This window comes from Eschrichtius robustus, chromosome 8 (assembly GCF_028021215.1).
Source record: "Eschrichtius robustus isolate mEscRob2 chromosome 8, mEscRob2.pri, whole genome shotgun sequence".
Lineage (NCBI taxonomy): Eukaryota > Metazoa > Chordata > Mammalia > Artiodactyla > Eschrichtiidae > Eschrichtius > Eschrichtius robustus.
Window position 1 is genome coordinate 118630727 of NC_090831.1, and position 16347 is coordinate 118647073.

Genomic DNA, 16347 nt, shown 5'->3' on the forward strand with positions numbered 1-16347 from the left:
CCAGACCGCCTCATAAAGACTGTCCGGAGATCCAGGCTAGAGGGTGGACCTGTGTGGAAGAGGGTATTTCCTGAAGCTGGAGAGATCGCACCAATATCCGGCCTCTCCTAGGAATTTTAAAATGTCATCCTGATCGTGTTGGAGGAGGAGCCAGAATTTGGGCAGGAGTAGCCTTGGTCAATCATTTGGGCATGTCCCCCCATCCCCAGACAGGCGGTGGTTCTAACCCCTGCGAAGGGCCCCTGATAGTCCATGGGCTTCTTGAGTTGGCCTGTGTGTGGGTGGGGAGTACCTGCCTCTCCCTGGCCCCCCTCATCCCCCCACAGCTCCCCAGTGCCTTCCTGGCCTGCCCATCCCCCATCAGTTTCCCCAGGGGGTGGGTTAAGGGAGGCCCAGGGTGACTGTGGTCCTGTCAGTGCCATGCTGGAGGAGGAGGTGGGATCACCTCATGGCCTCATGGACTGATGGCCCCAGGATATACCCGCAAACTGTCCACAGCCCCTTCTCTCAGAGCCCCCCCACCCCGTCCTCCACTTGCCCACAGCCATTCCCTGAAATTTGCCTCTAGACTTCATCCTGGCTCCCACTATGTGTCCCCGGGCAGAGCCATTACTAGGGCGGGAAAAGGCCAGTCCCATTTCCCCCTGCTTTGTCCTCCATTTAAGCAGTGAGGCATGGATAAAGAGCCTGTGGGGGAACAGCCTGGAAGAGGAAAGGTCGAAGGAAGGCTCTGTGTGGAAGGGGCGGTACCAAACAGTCCTGCGGCCCCAATGGATTTATTTAACTCCCTCTGGCAGAAATTCCTCCCATCTCACATCACAGCTTCCTCACCCTCCAGTTTCCAGGTCACTCCCTCTCCACTGTAGTCCTTGATCTGTCCCACGCAAGGGTCAGCTCTGCCCTTGAGGTGCTCTAGCTGGGGCTTCTCCTTCCAAGAGGGGAAGCTCAGGGCAGCTGGGCCACTGGTTCACCCAGAGACTATACCTTCTTAGGGGCTGGTTCTTTGTGTTTCTCTTCTAGGGGTTCAGCGTCAAGATGGCAGACCTTTTTGATGCTTCCCACACTTGGGAAGTCAGATCCTTATTCTCCCCAAACCAGCGACAGGGAGCCGGCCATCACCCTGCCTTTTCTGTAAGCGGTCCCAGGTGCTCTGAGCAGCCAGAGACCCTTGCTCCCACCCCCAAGGCTTTTGTCCATCCCTTCTTTTATGCCCCGTTTAGTTCTGCCGTTGTGCCCCCTCCCCAGCATTCTCCTCCTTCCCCACCCTGTGCCCGGCCTCCATCATCCCCCAAATAAGACACTCATAGCCGAAGGTGCCACCACATTCTGTTTAGTGCCATTGAACACAGCCTGGAGCCCTCTCCAGCAATACATCCCTTCCGCCTCCCCAGGCCAAGAGAGAGAGAGAGGCTGTAGCCCGGGGAGGGGGACTGGCAGTGGGCCTTCGAGCCCATGCCCATGTGTATATAATCTATAATATTTATATATATATTTATATATAATTCTCTCTGTAATATATGTCATAGAATCTCTCTTGGGCCTGGGGTGGAAATGTCACATTAAGAAAACATGCTAAGACTGGCCATGAAAATGGATATTCCCTAGACCTGGAAGACGGAGTATGGGATGTACAGGTGGGGGTGAGAAGAGGTAATAAACTCATTCACCAAGATTCCCTCCTTGACACAAGGATAAGAAGGAAGGTGTGGGTGAGGGTGGGGCGGGGTCGGGGGCGGCGGGAGGGGAGGGATGGAAGAGTTGGATTTTCCTTTAATAAAGTGAACTCAAAATGAAAGGGCACCCCCCCCCACCAGAAGAAAATCATTTAGCAAGAGCAGTTTCATTTACCATGATATGAAAACAGCCCCGTTCTGGGACTGCTGTAAAACGTGCGGCACAGCCTTTAACCCCAACGGAAAAGCAACCCTCCCCCATCCCCCAACAGCCTCTTCCTGCACATGCCCCTCCCCTCCCCCTAAAATAGGCTATAAGCAAACCCCATGCACCCTGCCACCCCCCCCCCCAGCACCAGAGAGACAGTTCCTCCCTCCAGAAGAGTCCTGAGAGGGTCTCAGGCCAGCGCCTCAGGTTTTCTCCCTCTTCAGAGTGGAGACGCCTCCCCCCGCCTGACCTCTGGTCAGCAGAGATGCCAGCACCCGGGGATGCTGGGCCCCGCTCACGCTCACGTCCCAACTCTGCTAGAACCCTTCAGAGTTTTAGTCATCTTTTGGCAGGGACCAGCAGGGACCGTCTGGCTCCCTCAGGGAAGGAGGGAGGAAAGAACGCTGCTTTAGATGACCTTTCCTAACTCCACAGAGCCCTGAGCGAAAAGGGAACCGTGGTGCATGAACCCACTCCCTGGACTGGATGTCCGCTGTGGTCCGGGGGCGGAATATGGGACACGAAGGGGGTGAGAGTAAGAGAAAAGGATGAGCCCCAGAGAGGGCAGGTTGCACAAGGTAAGGAAACAGGGACCCCCGTGAGAGGAGGGAGCTGTGACACGCAAAACCCCAAGGACCTGCGGCAGGAGTGCAGGGCGAGGCCAGCAGCGAGGCCACGTGAGCACGCACAACCCTTTAGCAGTTTTAGATGAGGTGACTTCAGCTGCCTGTGCTCCCTGTGCCTACTCCTGTTTCCTCCAAGAACCGACTTCAGGTAGCCATCCTCCCCCTCCCCAGAAGATGTGGGACCTGGCCTCGGCTGCATTTCAGGGGCGCGAGTGTGTGACACTGTGGGCTTGATGGAGGCAGGGTCACAGATGGACAGAAGCACCCCAACTCTCAACCTCCTCATTCTGGGACACCGCTGCAGCAGGGGAGGGGCAGTGTGCTGCCGTCTCTTCACTCTACCCTTCGACCCTGTCCTCTGCCCTCAGGATGTCTTACAGAAGTGCTGGGGCTCCAGGTGCTGCGCAGAGGTCCCCACCAGAATGGAAAGTGGGTGTGGAGGGCAAGCAGTTTCAGGGGCTTATGCCTCGTTGTAAAACATCCTGGAAGGAAGAATACCCAGGTCCTCCTCTCTTCCTCCTCAGGACGCCTGGGGAGGGGTGGGGGGACACCTGTGAGGCCCTCCTGGGAGCCCCGGGAGGAGGTGAAGAGGGGCAAAGGGAGCCCAGAACCCACGCTGCTCCTCGGCAAACACCCTGCCCCGGCCGGGGGCCTGACAGCACCGGACCCCTCCCTCCACCCTACTCAACCCTGAGTCCCCAAGAAGTTATAAAAATGTAGAAAAGGCAGAGAGAAAAGTGTAAACAGCTCCAGAGAATTAGGGGTGGATGGAGGGAGACACAGCCTCATGCTTCCCCATCTAGCCAGGACACCTGCATTCTGTGTCACCCCCACCCCCTCGGGGCCCCGGGGCTCCCAGAGCAGGAGATGGAAGAAGGCAGAAAAGGGAAGCAAGAGCTGGAGTAGCCATCCCTGGCGGGGACCTTTCCCAGGTCCTTAGGGTCCTCCTTTCAGCCACAGGATAGTCAAGATCCCAGAACAAGTGGCCATGTTTGTCCTCGGTCTCACCAGTGACTGCCTGGTCTCTGGACAGGCCTTGTGCCCCTGTGCATCCCAGCGGCCACGTCCACCTCCTCCGTGACTCTGGATCTCAGAAGCCAAGTTACCTCTGAGGGCAGAGCCCCCGCACTCTAAGGAGACGTGGTCTGTATGTTGCTTCCCCCGTGCCCATCGAACCATGTCCTACAGCCCCTGAGGTCTGTTCCTCATAGGAGGGATGAGCTTGGGCCACAGCCAGAGAAAACAGTCGGGAAAAGCAAGAGTGACGTGGAGAAAGGAGGCCTTCAGGCAGCTGCAGTCAAGGCTCCTGGAAGACGAGATCAGGGAGCAAAGAACTGAGATCCAGGGGGCCGGCCACGGGCCGCTCTGCGCTCCTGTGCTCAGGATACACACTGGAGCTCCACCACCACAGACCCAGAAGCCCGCAGCCAAGCGAAGTTCATGGCCGTCTAGTTGCCTGGGCCTCAGTTCCTGGACCTGTGGTCTCTACAGTGTAAGCCTGGATAAAATCCCACCCCGGCCCTCCGTTTTGCTGGCAAGGACTCCTGGGCTTGTGACAGTCTTCTGCCCAGGTTTCGGCCGTACTGCTGGGGGAAGGGAGGGTGTGGGTGCAGCCCTGCCCCTCAGGTGGGATTGGAAGGTGGGGCATTCAGTGGGAGGAAGCTAGTTGTTGGCCTCTCCCTCCTCCTCATCAAAGGACTGCACGCCTGAGGATGTGACGTCAGACACCTTCCGGCTGAGAGCGGTGGGCATCTCGGGGTCTTCTCGTGGGGAAAGCGACTCCAGGTCCCGGCATCCCGCATCCTCTTCCTCCTCGGGCGCCAACGGCCTCTTCTCCTCCTCGGCAGGGCCCCTTGCCAGGTCCACCCCGCCCACCCCTGGAGCCCAGTCGGTGTCTCCCCCCAGCAAAGCTGGAGGCTCCTGAGCAGAGTATCCGGAAGCAGGTTGGGAAGGTCCCATTTCGTGCAAGCTAGGCTGTGAGTCATCAAATGCAGGGCCGAGATAGGATCCTGTGGCTGGAGAGGCAATGAGGGACTGGTCACTTGCTTCCCAGGCATCCGATGACCCCAGACAGTACATGCCCTGGGACACGTAGGAGTGAGGCCATCCATCCATTGGGGCTTGAGCAAGGGCATCTGTAAAGAGAATCATGGCGGTTGGTGGGGTCACAGAATATCAAAGGCAGTAATAAAAGCACAGAGAATTGAGGGTGAGATGTGGGGCGGGGGGTGAGAGGGGGAGTAGGAAAGCCTATATGAACAGAAAGTCGTAGAACAGAGATGCGTGGAGGTAGCCTAGATAGTTGAGGAGGCCTCTTGGGCCTCTGGGGTCGGATTCTGGAACCATCCCTCACCCTGACTCTCCATCAGCTCCTGGTAGTTGTCACTGTAATTGCAGCCCAACGGCTCCTGGGTGGAGTTGACACTCATGTCCTCACCATCCATGGAGGACCAGGCCATGAGAGTGGCCTCGGAGATAGCAAACTGTTCCATGACGCCTGGGAGAAGAAACGTAGTTAGCACGAGATACCTCGGGGAAGCCTTAGACACATGCATGGGGCAGGGGACAGCAGTGCAGCGCTGTTCAATAGAAATATAACGCAAGCTACTTATGCAATTTTAAATTTTCTGGTAGCCATATTAAAAAAAATTAAAAAGAAATAGGTGAAATTGATTTTAATAATACATCTTATTTAACCTAATCTATATAAAACATTATCATTTCAATGTATAATCCATATAAAACTATTGAGACATTTTACATTCTTTTATTCATACGAAATCTTTGAAATCCAGTCGATATTTTACACTTACAGCACATCTCCATTCGGACTAGCCACATTTCAAGTTCTCAATAGCCACATGTGGCCAGTGGCTACTGTATTGGACAGCACAGCCTTGGTATATGCCCCGAAACAAGGCAAAATCGTGGGGGACTTCCCAGAAGGTCAGATTTAGGATTCCTAGGGGAAAGAGTTGGGGGGGTCTTCTGGTGAGATATCCTAAGGGATTGAAATTGGGGATTTCCAGAAGTTTATCTTTGGAATTTTTTTAGGAATGGTAGCTAGTGCTAGGTAGTCAAGGCCAGAGGAGTCTAAATGGGAGGGATTGTAGGTCCACAGTGGTATCAAGTTCAAGGTCTGGGAAGGACAAGGGAGGAAGGATAGAATAATGAAGATGGGTAGACTTGGGGTTCCCATGTTGGTCAAAGCCGTGAGTAAGTTGAAGCTTACATTGCTAGCTGCCCTACACTACCCACTACATGTTTGTCTCCCCTCCCCACTGATATTTCTTCCACCACCCATACCACCAACCAAAGAACCCTCTTGTCTATTCCAGATCTATCATTTTTCCTAGGTATCTTATTGAGATCTGCCACTAGGGCTCGGGCAGGGTTGTAGGTACACCGTATGCCTGCCTCGTACCTATACTGAATAAAAGCTCTTCTGTACACACCCTCTCCTCACCCAGGTCCCTTGATCTTCTGGTGGTTGTCACAACTAATGTGCCCTGTAATTGAATTCATGACTGCAGTGTGCTGACGGGCAAAGGCTAGAAGAGAACCCCAAGGCTTTTCTTTCATTTTCATCATAAAACATGAGTAGAAGCACAGACTTTTGAAGCCTAAGACCCCTGCCTTTTTTTTTTTTTCCTCCTGTACTGAGGGAATCCAGGGTTTGGATAGTCCCACCACGTAGGAGAGAAGGCATCAGTTGGACCTACAATCCCATGTTAATTCCCCTCAACTTCTGAGACGATAATAAAAATAAGTTTGAGGGTACTTAGAATAAACAAGTCAGAGTCCTTGATATTAGAGCTAGTTGGGAAATTAAGTCTGATGGTATCACATGAACAGAGCCAATCCTGCCATAGGGGATCAGGCTGAAGGGTCGGTCTCTGGCCATTCTGAAAATGTGTCTCTTGAGGGGCTGGGGAACAAGTACCTGCTAGGAAACGTGCCTCCTTCTCGCCATCGCTGAGGTCGGAGTAGGCATCTGTATCCCTGCGCACGGCCTCGTGGCTGTGTTGCGGCTGAATGGCTGGTGCCTTCCCCCAGCCCTGCCACTCAATCATGTGAGCCACCCGGCCCTGCCCCATGGCTGTGGGCTTTGTCACATGGTCCTTCATGCTTCGCGAAATCCCTGAGGGGCCAGACATTCCCCAGGTCCTCCAGAACATCACACAATACCCACACCAGATCTGCCCCTCCCCCGCCCCCGTCCCCGCCATTACCCCCACCCTAGTCCCATGGGACTCCATCCCATGAAGGGGGCAGGTATGCTCTAAGACTCTGTCTATGAGGGGCAGCCTGGAGGATGGGAGAGGCTTGACAGAAAGGGCAAATAGGTCCGGGGTCTGGGGATGAGGGTCTTCTTCAGGTCTGAAGGGGCAGGGAGACTGAGACCAGGAGCCCCTAGGGAGTCTCCTGTCTGCACGCATCCCCAGGTCAGAGTCTCACCTGAGAACGATGACTTGGCCAGGGCCCCAATGCCATAGGCGTTAGAGTTTCGCTTAAGCTTCGGAAGAATGGAAGTGGTGTCCTCCATGGAGAGCTGGGATAGGGAATGTGGGAGGAGGGGCAGAGGAATAAGAGGGTATGGGGTGCTTTATATGTGGAGGACAGTCCATGGTTTCCAGGAGGAAGGATATGAGCTAGGGCGGGTGGTAAGGCTACCATTATACCCAGGAGTCCCTAGGAGGCCTATCCCCCAACCACCCTTGAAAGTCTGGGGGTAGGTAAAGAAGGTGAGGGCTCCCAGTGCCCGCTGGAGGAAGGGGGCGCTGTGCTCTATGGCAGCAGATGGGAGAGGACAAGGAAGAGGAGTTAGGGGGGACTGGAGAGGTCTGGGGGGGGGGCGCTGCACTCACATTGATGCCATCCCAGGAGAAGTCAGTCCGGGTTTGCTGTGAGGAAAGAGGAGAGGGAGTGGGTACCCAGGGCACTTCCTCAGAGGGGGCTTCCACAAGTGTGTGAAGTAGGGAGGGCTTTCCTGAGATTAACACAGGGAATTGGGATCTCAGCGAGGAGCACTTGGCTTGTGTTTGAGGAAAGGAGGAGAGATGTTCTGTGAGCGTGTCAGTCTGGAGGTGTGTTTGGGAGGCTGGCCTGGGATTGAGGAAGGTGGCTGAAGGACTAGGCTTATGCATGGTGGCTCCGGGGGTGTTCCCGAGGTCCCTTGGGAGGGCGGCTGGGCGCCGAGGGCCTCACCTCCGCGGACGGCCGGTGGAGACTGCTCCCGTGCAGCGAGCTGGTGCTCATGTCCATGTTGATCTGGTCCACATCCTTGAGGCCCTTCCATTCCACGGCAATCACTTCATTTCCTGAGACGGGCACATGCTTAGTTGCTTCCCTTTCACCTCCCTATGCCCACCCCGGAGGCCCCTCCTCGTTCTTTTCCTTCAGAACGCTGAAGCCACAAATGGGGGCCAGGCCCTCCAGACCCCTCCCTACCCTCCCGCTACCACTCCCTCTTCTGATTGCCTATTTTCTTTTACATCCCCACTCGCCCCAAATTTTTGTTAGGAGACATAATAATGCTGAGCTCAATCAAGAATAGCACACTCGGAAAAAGTGTTCTGTGGCCTTATTTGTTGTTGTTTAAATGGAAGGGCCAGTGGCTGGGTTTTGGAAGGAAAACAGGTCTCCATTCGATCCTGAGGAATCTCTGAGGGTTTCTGTACGGGTGTGCACGGGAGCTGTGCTTTTCCTCTAATATGTTCCTGCACATAAGGGCAGAACTTCTCCAGGGGCAAGCTTCCCTACGTGTTGGCTTTATTATTTGTGAGGTGGAAGGATTGCATCTTCCCTAGTGGACCCTCCAGAGGAGTTGGTGGATTTGTCTGACAGGAAGGAGATTTGGTGGGGATAGAGGCAAGAGCTGGGTGTGTACACCTAGAAGCAATGAGAGCAGAGAAAGCAAAGAGTGAGATGGAATCATTTTACCTGACTCTTGGGAGACAAGTGATGGATTAAAGAGGAGAGAAGGGGGACAGCAGGAGGAGAGCAGGGGACTTTTTAAAATAGGAACTAAAAGAGTAGGAATTCGAGTCAGAGAGAAGACAAAAGACAATGGGAGAGGGTCGACAGGGTTTGAGGGCTGACTGGCAAACTGGAGGACCTAGGAAGATGGTAATTCTGCAGCCGAGGCCACAGCTCCTTGTAAAGGGAGACTGCTGCTGTGAGGGGTGGGTATGCCAACTGGAAGCCTTGGGGAAGAATCACTTGGGTGGTAGACCCAGGTGAACCACCTGACCTTATAGATCTTTTCTACACATAAAGTTTTTTGATTCTGAATTTAGGATTAGGCGTCCACTCTTGAGGAGGGGTGAATTGAATGGGGTCTTGGGCAACAGGAGGCATTTGGCATGCAACAACATAGCTGCTGCAAGAGGAAGGGATTGTGCTTGACAGGTCTGAGAGAGGTAGGGCGCCTCCAAAGTGGGCACACTCTCCCTTGGGGCTACAGGGGAATGGTGAGACGGGTCAGACCAGAGGCCGTGGCTGGGAGGGAAGAGGAAAGACGGACATCTGGCCGGACAGAGCAGGAATGGGGCAGACAGAGGACAACCTCTGAGGGGAAGGGAGATGGCGAGGGCAGAGTGGGAGAGAGGGGTGGGGGGAGGTGGCCTTTGTAGAAGAGGGAGAGCTGAGTCAGAGCCGTGGGGGGCAGGGAGGGGGAGGGAAAGAACCCAGAGAAGAGGGGAAAGCAGAGGAGGAAGTGGGGGTATCCATGGAAATAAATCGGGTCTCAGAGAAATCAGGCTTCCGGAGAGTGAGTTTGTTTGTAATAATAATACGAATTATTCTCTCAGCCTGAGGTCACTGTGGCATGTAGGCGGGAGAAATTGGGAGTTGGAATAGGAAAAATTGGGGGGTTGGGGAGAGGGTTGAATCAATCTGCTGAGCCGTGAGAGCTGAGTGGGTGCATGGGGTGGAGGAGAAGGCACTGGGTAGCAAGGCAAATGCTGAGGGGAGAAGAATTCGGAGGCGCCTCTCTTCCTTCCCCCGGTCAAAGGTAAATAAAGAGCTGGCCCCGCCCCGCCAGCCCCCGCTGACAGGTGCAGTCAGGTCCCCGGGTTCCCTCGCTCGGCCAGCCCCACCCTCCTGGGAGCGGGCTCCCGACCGCTCTCTGGCCCTCGAACCCCCTGCCTCCCCCCGGCGTCCCCGGCTCTTCCCCTCCACCCCAACCCAGCCCGGCCCCATTCCCTTCGGCCGTGGAACCCATTCCCCTCCCCGAGGCACCAGGCTCACCCCGCCCCCGCCCCGGAGGGAAAATGCACGTGAACAAAGCAAATGGGGGAGGCAGGAACGAGCGAAAAAGGCAACGGAGAGGGAAAGAGATGGGGCCAAAACACCCAAGCCAGATGGAGGCGGGCCGGGGCTGGGGGGCGTGCGAAAAGGACTCGGGGCTGAGACTGAGACTGGGGGTCCTTAGAACGGGGGCTGCTCCAGAAATGGAGGTGGGGCGAGGAGGCGCTGGGGAAGGCAGAGTCGAGGCCGATGGCCTGGAGATGGAGGGTGCGGGCACGGGAGAGTCGGGGAGAGCGACGGAGGAGAGAGAGGACGTTGGCGGGTAGATGATGGAGAGGGACCGCGCCTGGGCAAGGGCAATGGAAGGAAGCCGGAGGGAGACGGAGGGAACGGAGAGTCCAGAGGGATGCAAGGCCCGGAGGCGCGAGGGGAGAGCGGGGAGGAGAGAGGAAGGCAGGGACCGCGAGGGCACAGAGGGAAAGTGAGGGAGCGCGGCGGGGCCGGGCGGTGCGGAGAGAGGGAGCCGGAGGGGCGCGGGGATTGGTGGGGGTGGGGGCCGGAGGACCAGACCCCGCCAAGCCCTGCCTCCGCCCGCGCCCGCGCCGCCGCGGTACCCACCCACGGTCCGGGAGCCGATGCAGCCCATGGCTCCGGGCCTCCAGGCCGGGCCCTCACCGACGCGGGGCGGGCGCCGGGGGGAGCACCGGGAGCCGCGCCGCCGCCCCAGCCGCTCTGCAGCGCCGCGGCTGTCTCCGCTCGGCTCCGCTCCCCCCTCCCCTCTCCATCCCTCCCCACGGCAGCCTCCGCCGCCGCCGCCGCCGCCGCCGCCGCCGCCGCCGCCGCCGCCGCCGCCGCCGCCGCCGCCGCCGCCTGGCTCCCCCGCCCCGGCTCGGCTCGCGGCGGCGGGGAGGGGGCGGCCCGGGGATTGGCTGCGCCGGCGCCTCCCCGCCCTGCCCCCGACCCCGCCGCCGCGCTCCCTCGGGGAGCCGGGCTGTCTGGGGGCCTTGCCGCCGCTTGCCTCTCTCGCCCTTCCCCAGACCCACTCGGGGGCTGCTCGCCGGGTCCCCGCTGGGCTCGCGCCCGGGGGCTGCTGGAGACCCGGAGGATGCCCGCCTTGGGTCTCAGAAGCCGGGTACAGAACCCCGGGCCCACCCTTCGGATCTGGGGGATTGATTTTGAGGCTCGGGGTTGGGGATGTCTAGTGAGAAAGTGGGGCGGGAGTGAGAATAAAGCCTGGATGAAGGGCCTTGGCCGCTAAATTCCGCAAACACTTGTTTTCTTCCTGGGGCTGCATCTGGGACACAAACGGGAGCGTGATTGGATGCAGCTCCGGTTGCTCTGCGTTTCCTGTGCTCTGTTTTATCCACCCAAACAGATCGCGAAGTCTTTGCAAGTGGATCGTGTTTTAGACTTCCCGGTGCTCGGCGCTCGCGGGAAAATCGGGCATGGTTGTGGGGATGGTGCAGGTAATCTTACTCCAGTTCTGATCGGGGAGGGGGATAGAAGATAATTCAATCCCATCTCGAGGAAAATAAAAATGTCAGGACCTGAGGCTGCCTAGAAGACAGTTTTATATCCAATGTAACTTTTCTGAGCCTCGGTCTTCTCTGACAAACGAGCGCAAGGATGTCAGAAGAGGTCAAGAGCGTGGTGGATTGCCCTCTCGCTAGTGGGGTCGGATGGCGTAGGTACCAAGGGCCTTTTGGGTAAGAGACAGAGAGACATCTAAGTGGCAAGGGTTAGGTGGGCACTACAGTTACAGCAGGCAAGAAGTGGAATCCAGAAAAGTCGCATGAGAGAAGGAGACCCTTTTATCTAAGCAGTACCCCAAAGTGCGAGAGAGCAGACCTGGTGAGCGCCAATGTCAGAAGCAAATGCTAATCTAGGATCTGTTTGCTGCCCACCTGATTTTATGTCCCTCCTGAGGTTGGACAGGGAGTAGGGCAGTGGGCCGGGGGGCCCTGGTGTGGACATGGAACAGGGAGAGAGACCAAGTCTTTATGGATGCAATTTTTTGATCTTTAGATTATGAATAGGAAGCTAAACTTTAGGGTGATAACCACTGCCTTCTGTGGAATCCCAGACGAGAGATATAGGGGAAGATACTAATAACTTAATTGCAGATCTAGGAGATAGGATGATGGAAAGGGAACTAATCTTTGGTCTCTGTGCATGAAGAAACAAACCAAATCTACATCTATAGAACCATGAGAGAGAAGAGAGAAAGGTCATTGGTGGGTGGGCTTAGATTTTAATTGTCCAGTATGCTTTGTGGCAGGATCTGCTATCTTATTTTGACAGTGGAGGCAATTAGAAAGTATTTTCCACCCCCCATGTCAGCTTTTGTTGGTTATACAAAAGAGGTACTACGTGGTTTCTGCCCTCCTGGAATATAGTGTCTAGCTGCAAAAGAAAGAAAATGGAAAGATGGTTAAAAAAAAAAAAAAAGATAAAAGGAAGAAACAGCCTCCATTACTATAGTAATGCTCCCAAACCCCTATTGTTTGAGCAGAGAAGGCACTGACTCTCCAGGTCAGGAGTAATGGGCCAGGTGGCCAGCTCTGCTCATGCCTTCTCACCTGAAACTGCTCTTCCCTTGGGGTGCTTTCTGATTCCACTATTCTCAGTATTACTCTGGTCCAAACATGGATACAAACCCTTCCTTGGGTCCCCTTAGCACAGCTGTATAAGGCTGGATTTATCCAAATGGTTTAAATCAAGTCAGCACAAGGGATCCCAGGTCTAGAAGACTCAGTCCCATCCCATATTCTGTCTTAAAGGTATTTCCAGCATCAGAGAAAAGGAGACTATCATAGGCACAACACTGGCATGCTTCCTTCCTGATTCTTGTACTGAATCCTCTTACTTCTCACCATTTAGAGACATTTTTCCAGTCTCTTTGCTGTGTTCTGAGCCAAGGTCAAAGATTCTAGTTCTGTTATGAACAGGAACAACCTTTCTGGAGGACAATTTGACCGTACAGATCGAAAAATCTTTAAAATATGCATTACTATTGTTACTAAATTGTGACACAGCAATTCCATTTATAGAAGTAGTCTAAGAAAATAAAAATAGCATGTGGACAAAGATTAAATCTACAGCATCCATCAGAGCACAATTTCATAATAATTATAAAGATTGTACATAGCCCACATGTTCAAACCTGGGGCTTAATTAAATAAATTATGCTATATGCCTGTAACAGAATATTATGGAGCCATTAATACTATCTTATAACTGTATTTGTTGAAAATTATTCATGATACATTGTGATATTATAAAAAAGCAGGCTATAAGAATTACAGTATATCAATTTTTGTTTAAAAATCACACACACACACACATACGTACACACACATAGATTCTTCTCCTGCCTTTTGTCAGGCTTTCCATCCCAAGTAATTTATGGGATTCCTTGAAGAAAGCCTATGTTTTACAAACGTCCAATTCCACTCATCAGTCACAGATTAACTCTCAATGAAATTACAGTATTAATCAGTCCATTTCCAAGTCTAAAAATATAGGACTTTGGCAGAATGCCCAAGCATGACACTGGCACTTCCTTATTGGTTCCCTTTGGGACACAACACCAAGGTGAAATTACGCTTCCATCCTCTCTGTGGTTGCTGCTTCGTGCTCCTAATCTCCTGTGGACAGGTCTTGGACAGAAGGACAAACCAAGTTGAGAGCCAGTGCTGCCTAAAATGGGGACTCTTGTCCCAGGATTCATGGACAGAATCCAGAATCCATAACCTTGGATGGGAAAAAAAATTATGTTCACTACCTTGTAACTGAAATTCCCCATGCACTTAAATTAGGCATGTAGGCAGCAAACCATAGTCGTATTAGAGGTATTGTACTGTGTCTTTATCAGCCATGAAAATTGCAGATGTTTCTATTATACAACAGTTGTTGCAGATTTTTTACAATATCCTTTATGTTCGTCACTACTTTGAAATTATAGTAGTATTGAACCTGCCTCTACGTTTACTTATTTAATGCTTTTATAAAGAAGCAGATATACTACTATACCACAATTTTATAACTGTATTTTTATATAATTGGTACCCTTTGTAATCTGTATTTTGTTTTATGCATTTAATATTATTCTGAGAGGGAAACCATGGATTCTCCAGATTGCCAAGGGATCCAGGGCACAAAAAAGTTTAAGAACCCCTGGCCTCTAAATATTTGGTGGTGATAGTGGTGGTTGAGGTCTCTAATTCTGCAAGAGCTTAATAGTCCGGTTAGTAGTACCACCTTAAAGGACCAAGCAAGATACTTATCATCCCATTTTGAAGACTGGGTCCCCAAGAACGAAGATATGTCCCTTTTTATCTGCAGGACTGAAAGAGACACACCAAAGGCAGGCCTGCCCCCCCAAAATGGAGAGGCAGCTCTAAAACATGACACCAAAGACCTGTACTATCACAAAGTACTGATGACAGGAGCATCTCAGTTCCCACTTATCAACATCTGTGAATCGTATCTGTATCTCGAGGCAACAAGTAGGTGATTCAGGCTGCTTCCAAATTTAGTCAGCTTGGGGGCAGCCCTTAGTGGCTCACAGGAGGCCCTATTTGCTTAAGGCACCAGAAGTGGGTGTGCGGATACTAGAGAAGCTCAGTAAAAGGGCTGGGGTAGATTGTTTGGCAGTGGCTTGCCTGGAATAGCATGGGGTCTGGGTGGAAATCAGAAGAGTCTGAGAAAGGGGATGGAAGTCTGTATTCTTTTAAAAGGGATTAATTTCCTCAATACCCAGTGAACAGGAAGACGAAGACTGGGGCGTGGGGGTTGGGTTGCTGACACATCAAGGCAGACTCAGACTTAAGTCATGGATGGGTCCACGGCGGGAATGTTGGTAGTGTGTAAGTTGTATTTCCACGGAGTAGGAAGTGGCCACAGAATCTGTGCTGGTGGTCTGTGGAGCTCTCTTTCCCACGCCCACCGTCAGCTGGATTCCCAATGGAATTAGTAGATGTGGTTCCTGGCTGTTATGCTGGGGCAGGGGGTTTCCTGAGCAGAAAAGTTTGCTGAGGAAGGAAGGACTTCTCAGGGCAGCTAGTTATGTAGAATGACATGTTCCATAGCAGAAATTCTCTGGTTTCAAATGAGCCTAAAGGCCTCATTTGACCAATCTCTGTTCTGTTGAACACCAAGGAAGATAAAACCTTTTACACCAGCACAGGTTATTGTGCGTTTGACTTTTTAGATGAGGTCTGAAACCTTTGCAAAATATTAGGGATTTAAGGTGAGCTCATTCCAGTGTGGAGTACGATAAGGAAGCTTAGTAGCGTGGGCGGTGGTGGCTCCCCCACTCACCCCTGCCCACCTTGGTTCTGTCCCCAGATGCACACCTCCCTGCATGAGCCAAAGCTTCCAGGGGCGGGTCAGCATGACTGAATACGCATTTCGCAGGAAGGATCCTATGGTTCCCATTCAGCAGAGAAGAATGCTTGAACAAATGTTTCCCTGGTGACTCTAATAGTCTGTTCTTTAGATTATCAAGGGAATGCATTTGCCCTGTCTTTTCTTGGAGAAACAGGACTGTGGGAAAGTCTGGAACAGAATCACGTCAGATTTGGAGGTATTATCCAAACATTCTGATGAGAAAAGCCTGGGTTCTGGGCTGATGGGCTCCTACGTCTCTCTCAGAGAAGGGGAGGGTTTAATCCAGAGGACCTGGAACAGTGTCTGTGCTTTACGGCTTCCTGCCCCAAAGCATATGCAGGGGCTCAGGGTACCATCATCATGTCCTGGTCACAGGCAGCAGCAGACCAGGCAGGATGCCAGGACCAAGGGAGCAGGCCTAGAGTTTGGGCAACCATGAGTCAGAGGCCAGGTAGGCAATCAACACTGGAGTTCATCAATCCCAGACAGCTGGACCAGATGGGATCTTCAGAGATCAAGCGAGTTCTCAGCACTCATAAATCCCAGAGCCACTGACAGAGCAAGGAAGAATCAAGTAGGTAACATCAGGCAGTTGCTTCTTCTAGCCACAGTGACCAGAAAACTGGGTTTAGGGAAGGAGTAGGAGTAATTTCTGCATTCTAAGGTAAGAGCTGGAATCTGCCACTTGATCTTTCTCTCCCTGTATCTCTCAAGTTTTCTTCACAGCCAACGTTCTTGAAAGAGCTGCTGACATTCATCTTCAGTTCCTCACCTCCATTCAGCCCTCATCCCACTCCAATCTGGCATCTTCACTCTCCTGAAACAGCTCACACAGGGGTCTCCTATATCCTCTATGTCAGTAGATTTTGTTCATTTCTAATCTTTGCACATCAGGAGCATTCCACACTGTTGACCACTCCCTTGTCCCCACTCTTTCCTGGTTTTCTACCTGCCTTTCTGACTGCTCGTTAATTCATTCTATTCATTCATTCATTCTATATTACAGGTATTTATTGAGCTCCTACTATATGTCAGTACTATTCTAGGTGGTAGAAGCTGAAACTCATGCCTTTATGGGGCTTAGAGTCTAGTGAGAAGCAGTGGAAAGGAGACAGCAATAAGCGAATTAGATAAGTGATGTAGTGGTTTTTGGTGCTGAAACCCAGGACTGAATGATATATTTAAGGTGATAAATGAT

The 16347-nt window shown here is 52.9% G+C and overlaps 1 protein-coding gene across 1 annotated transcript; it reads right to left on the reverse strand.

Moving 5' to 3' along the window:
* Positions 1 to 2028: 2028 nt before the first annotated feature.
* FAM131B (family with sequence similarity 131 member B) lies at positions 2029 to 10523 on the reverse strand. The gene is made up of 7 exons (XM_068549600.1): positions 10377 to 10523; positions 7716 to 7828; positions 7376 to 7411; positions 6966 to 7059; positions 6451 to 6648; positions 4861 to 5004; positions 2029 to 4642 (listed from the first exon to the last, which is right to left on the reverse strand). Exons 1-7 carry the CDS (start codon positions 10402 to 10404, stop codon positions 4170 to 4172), a joined length of 1086 nt encoding a protein of 361 aa, XP_068405701.1. The 5' UTR covers positions 10405 to 10523; the 3' UTR covers positions 2029 to 4169.
* Positions 10524 to 16347: the final 5824 nt, after the last annotated feature.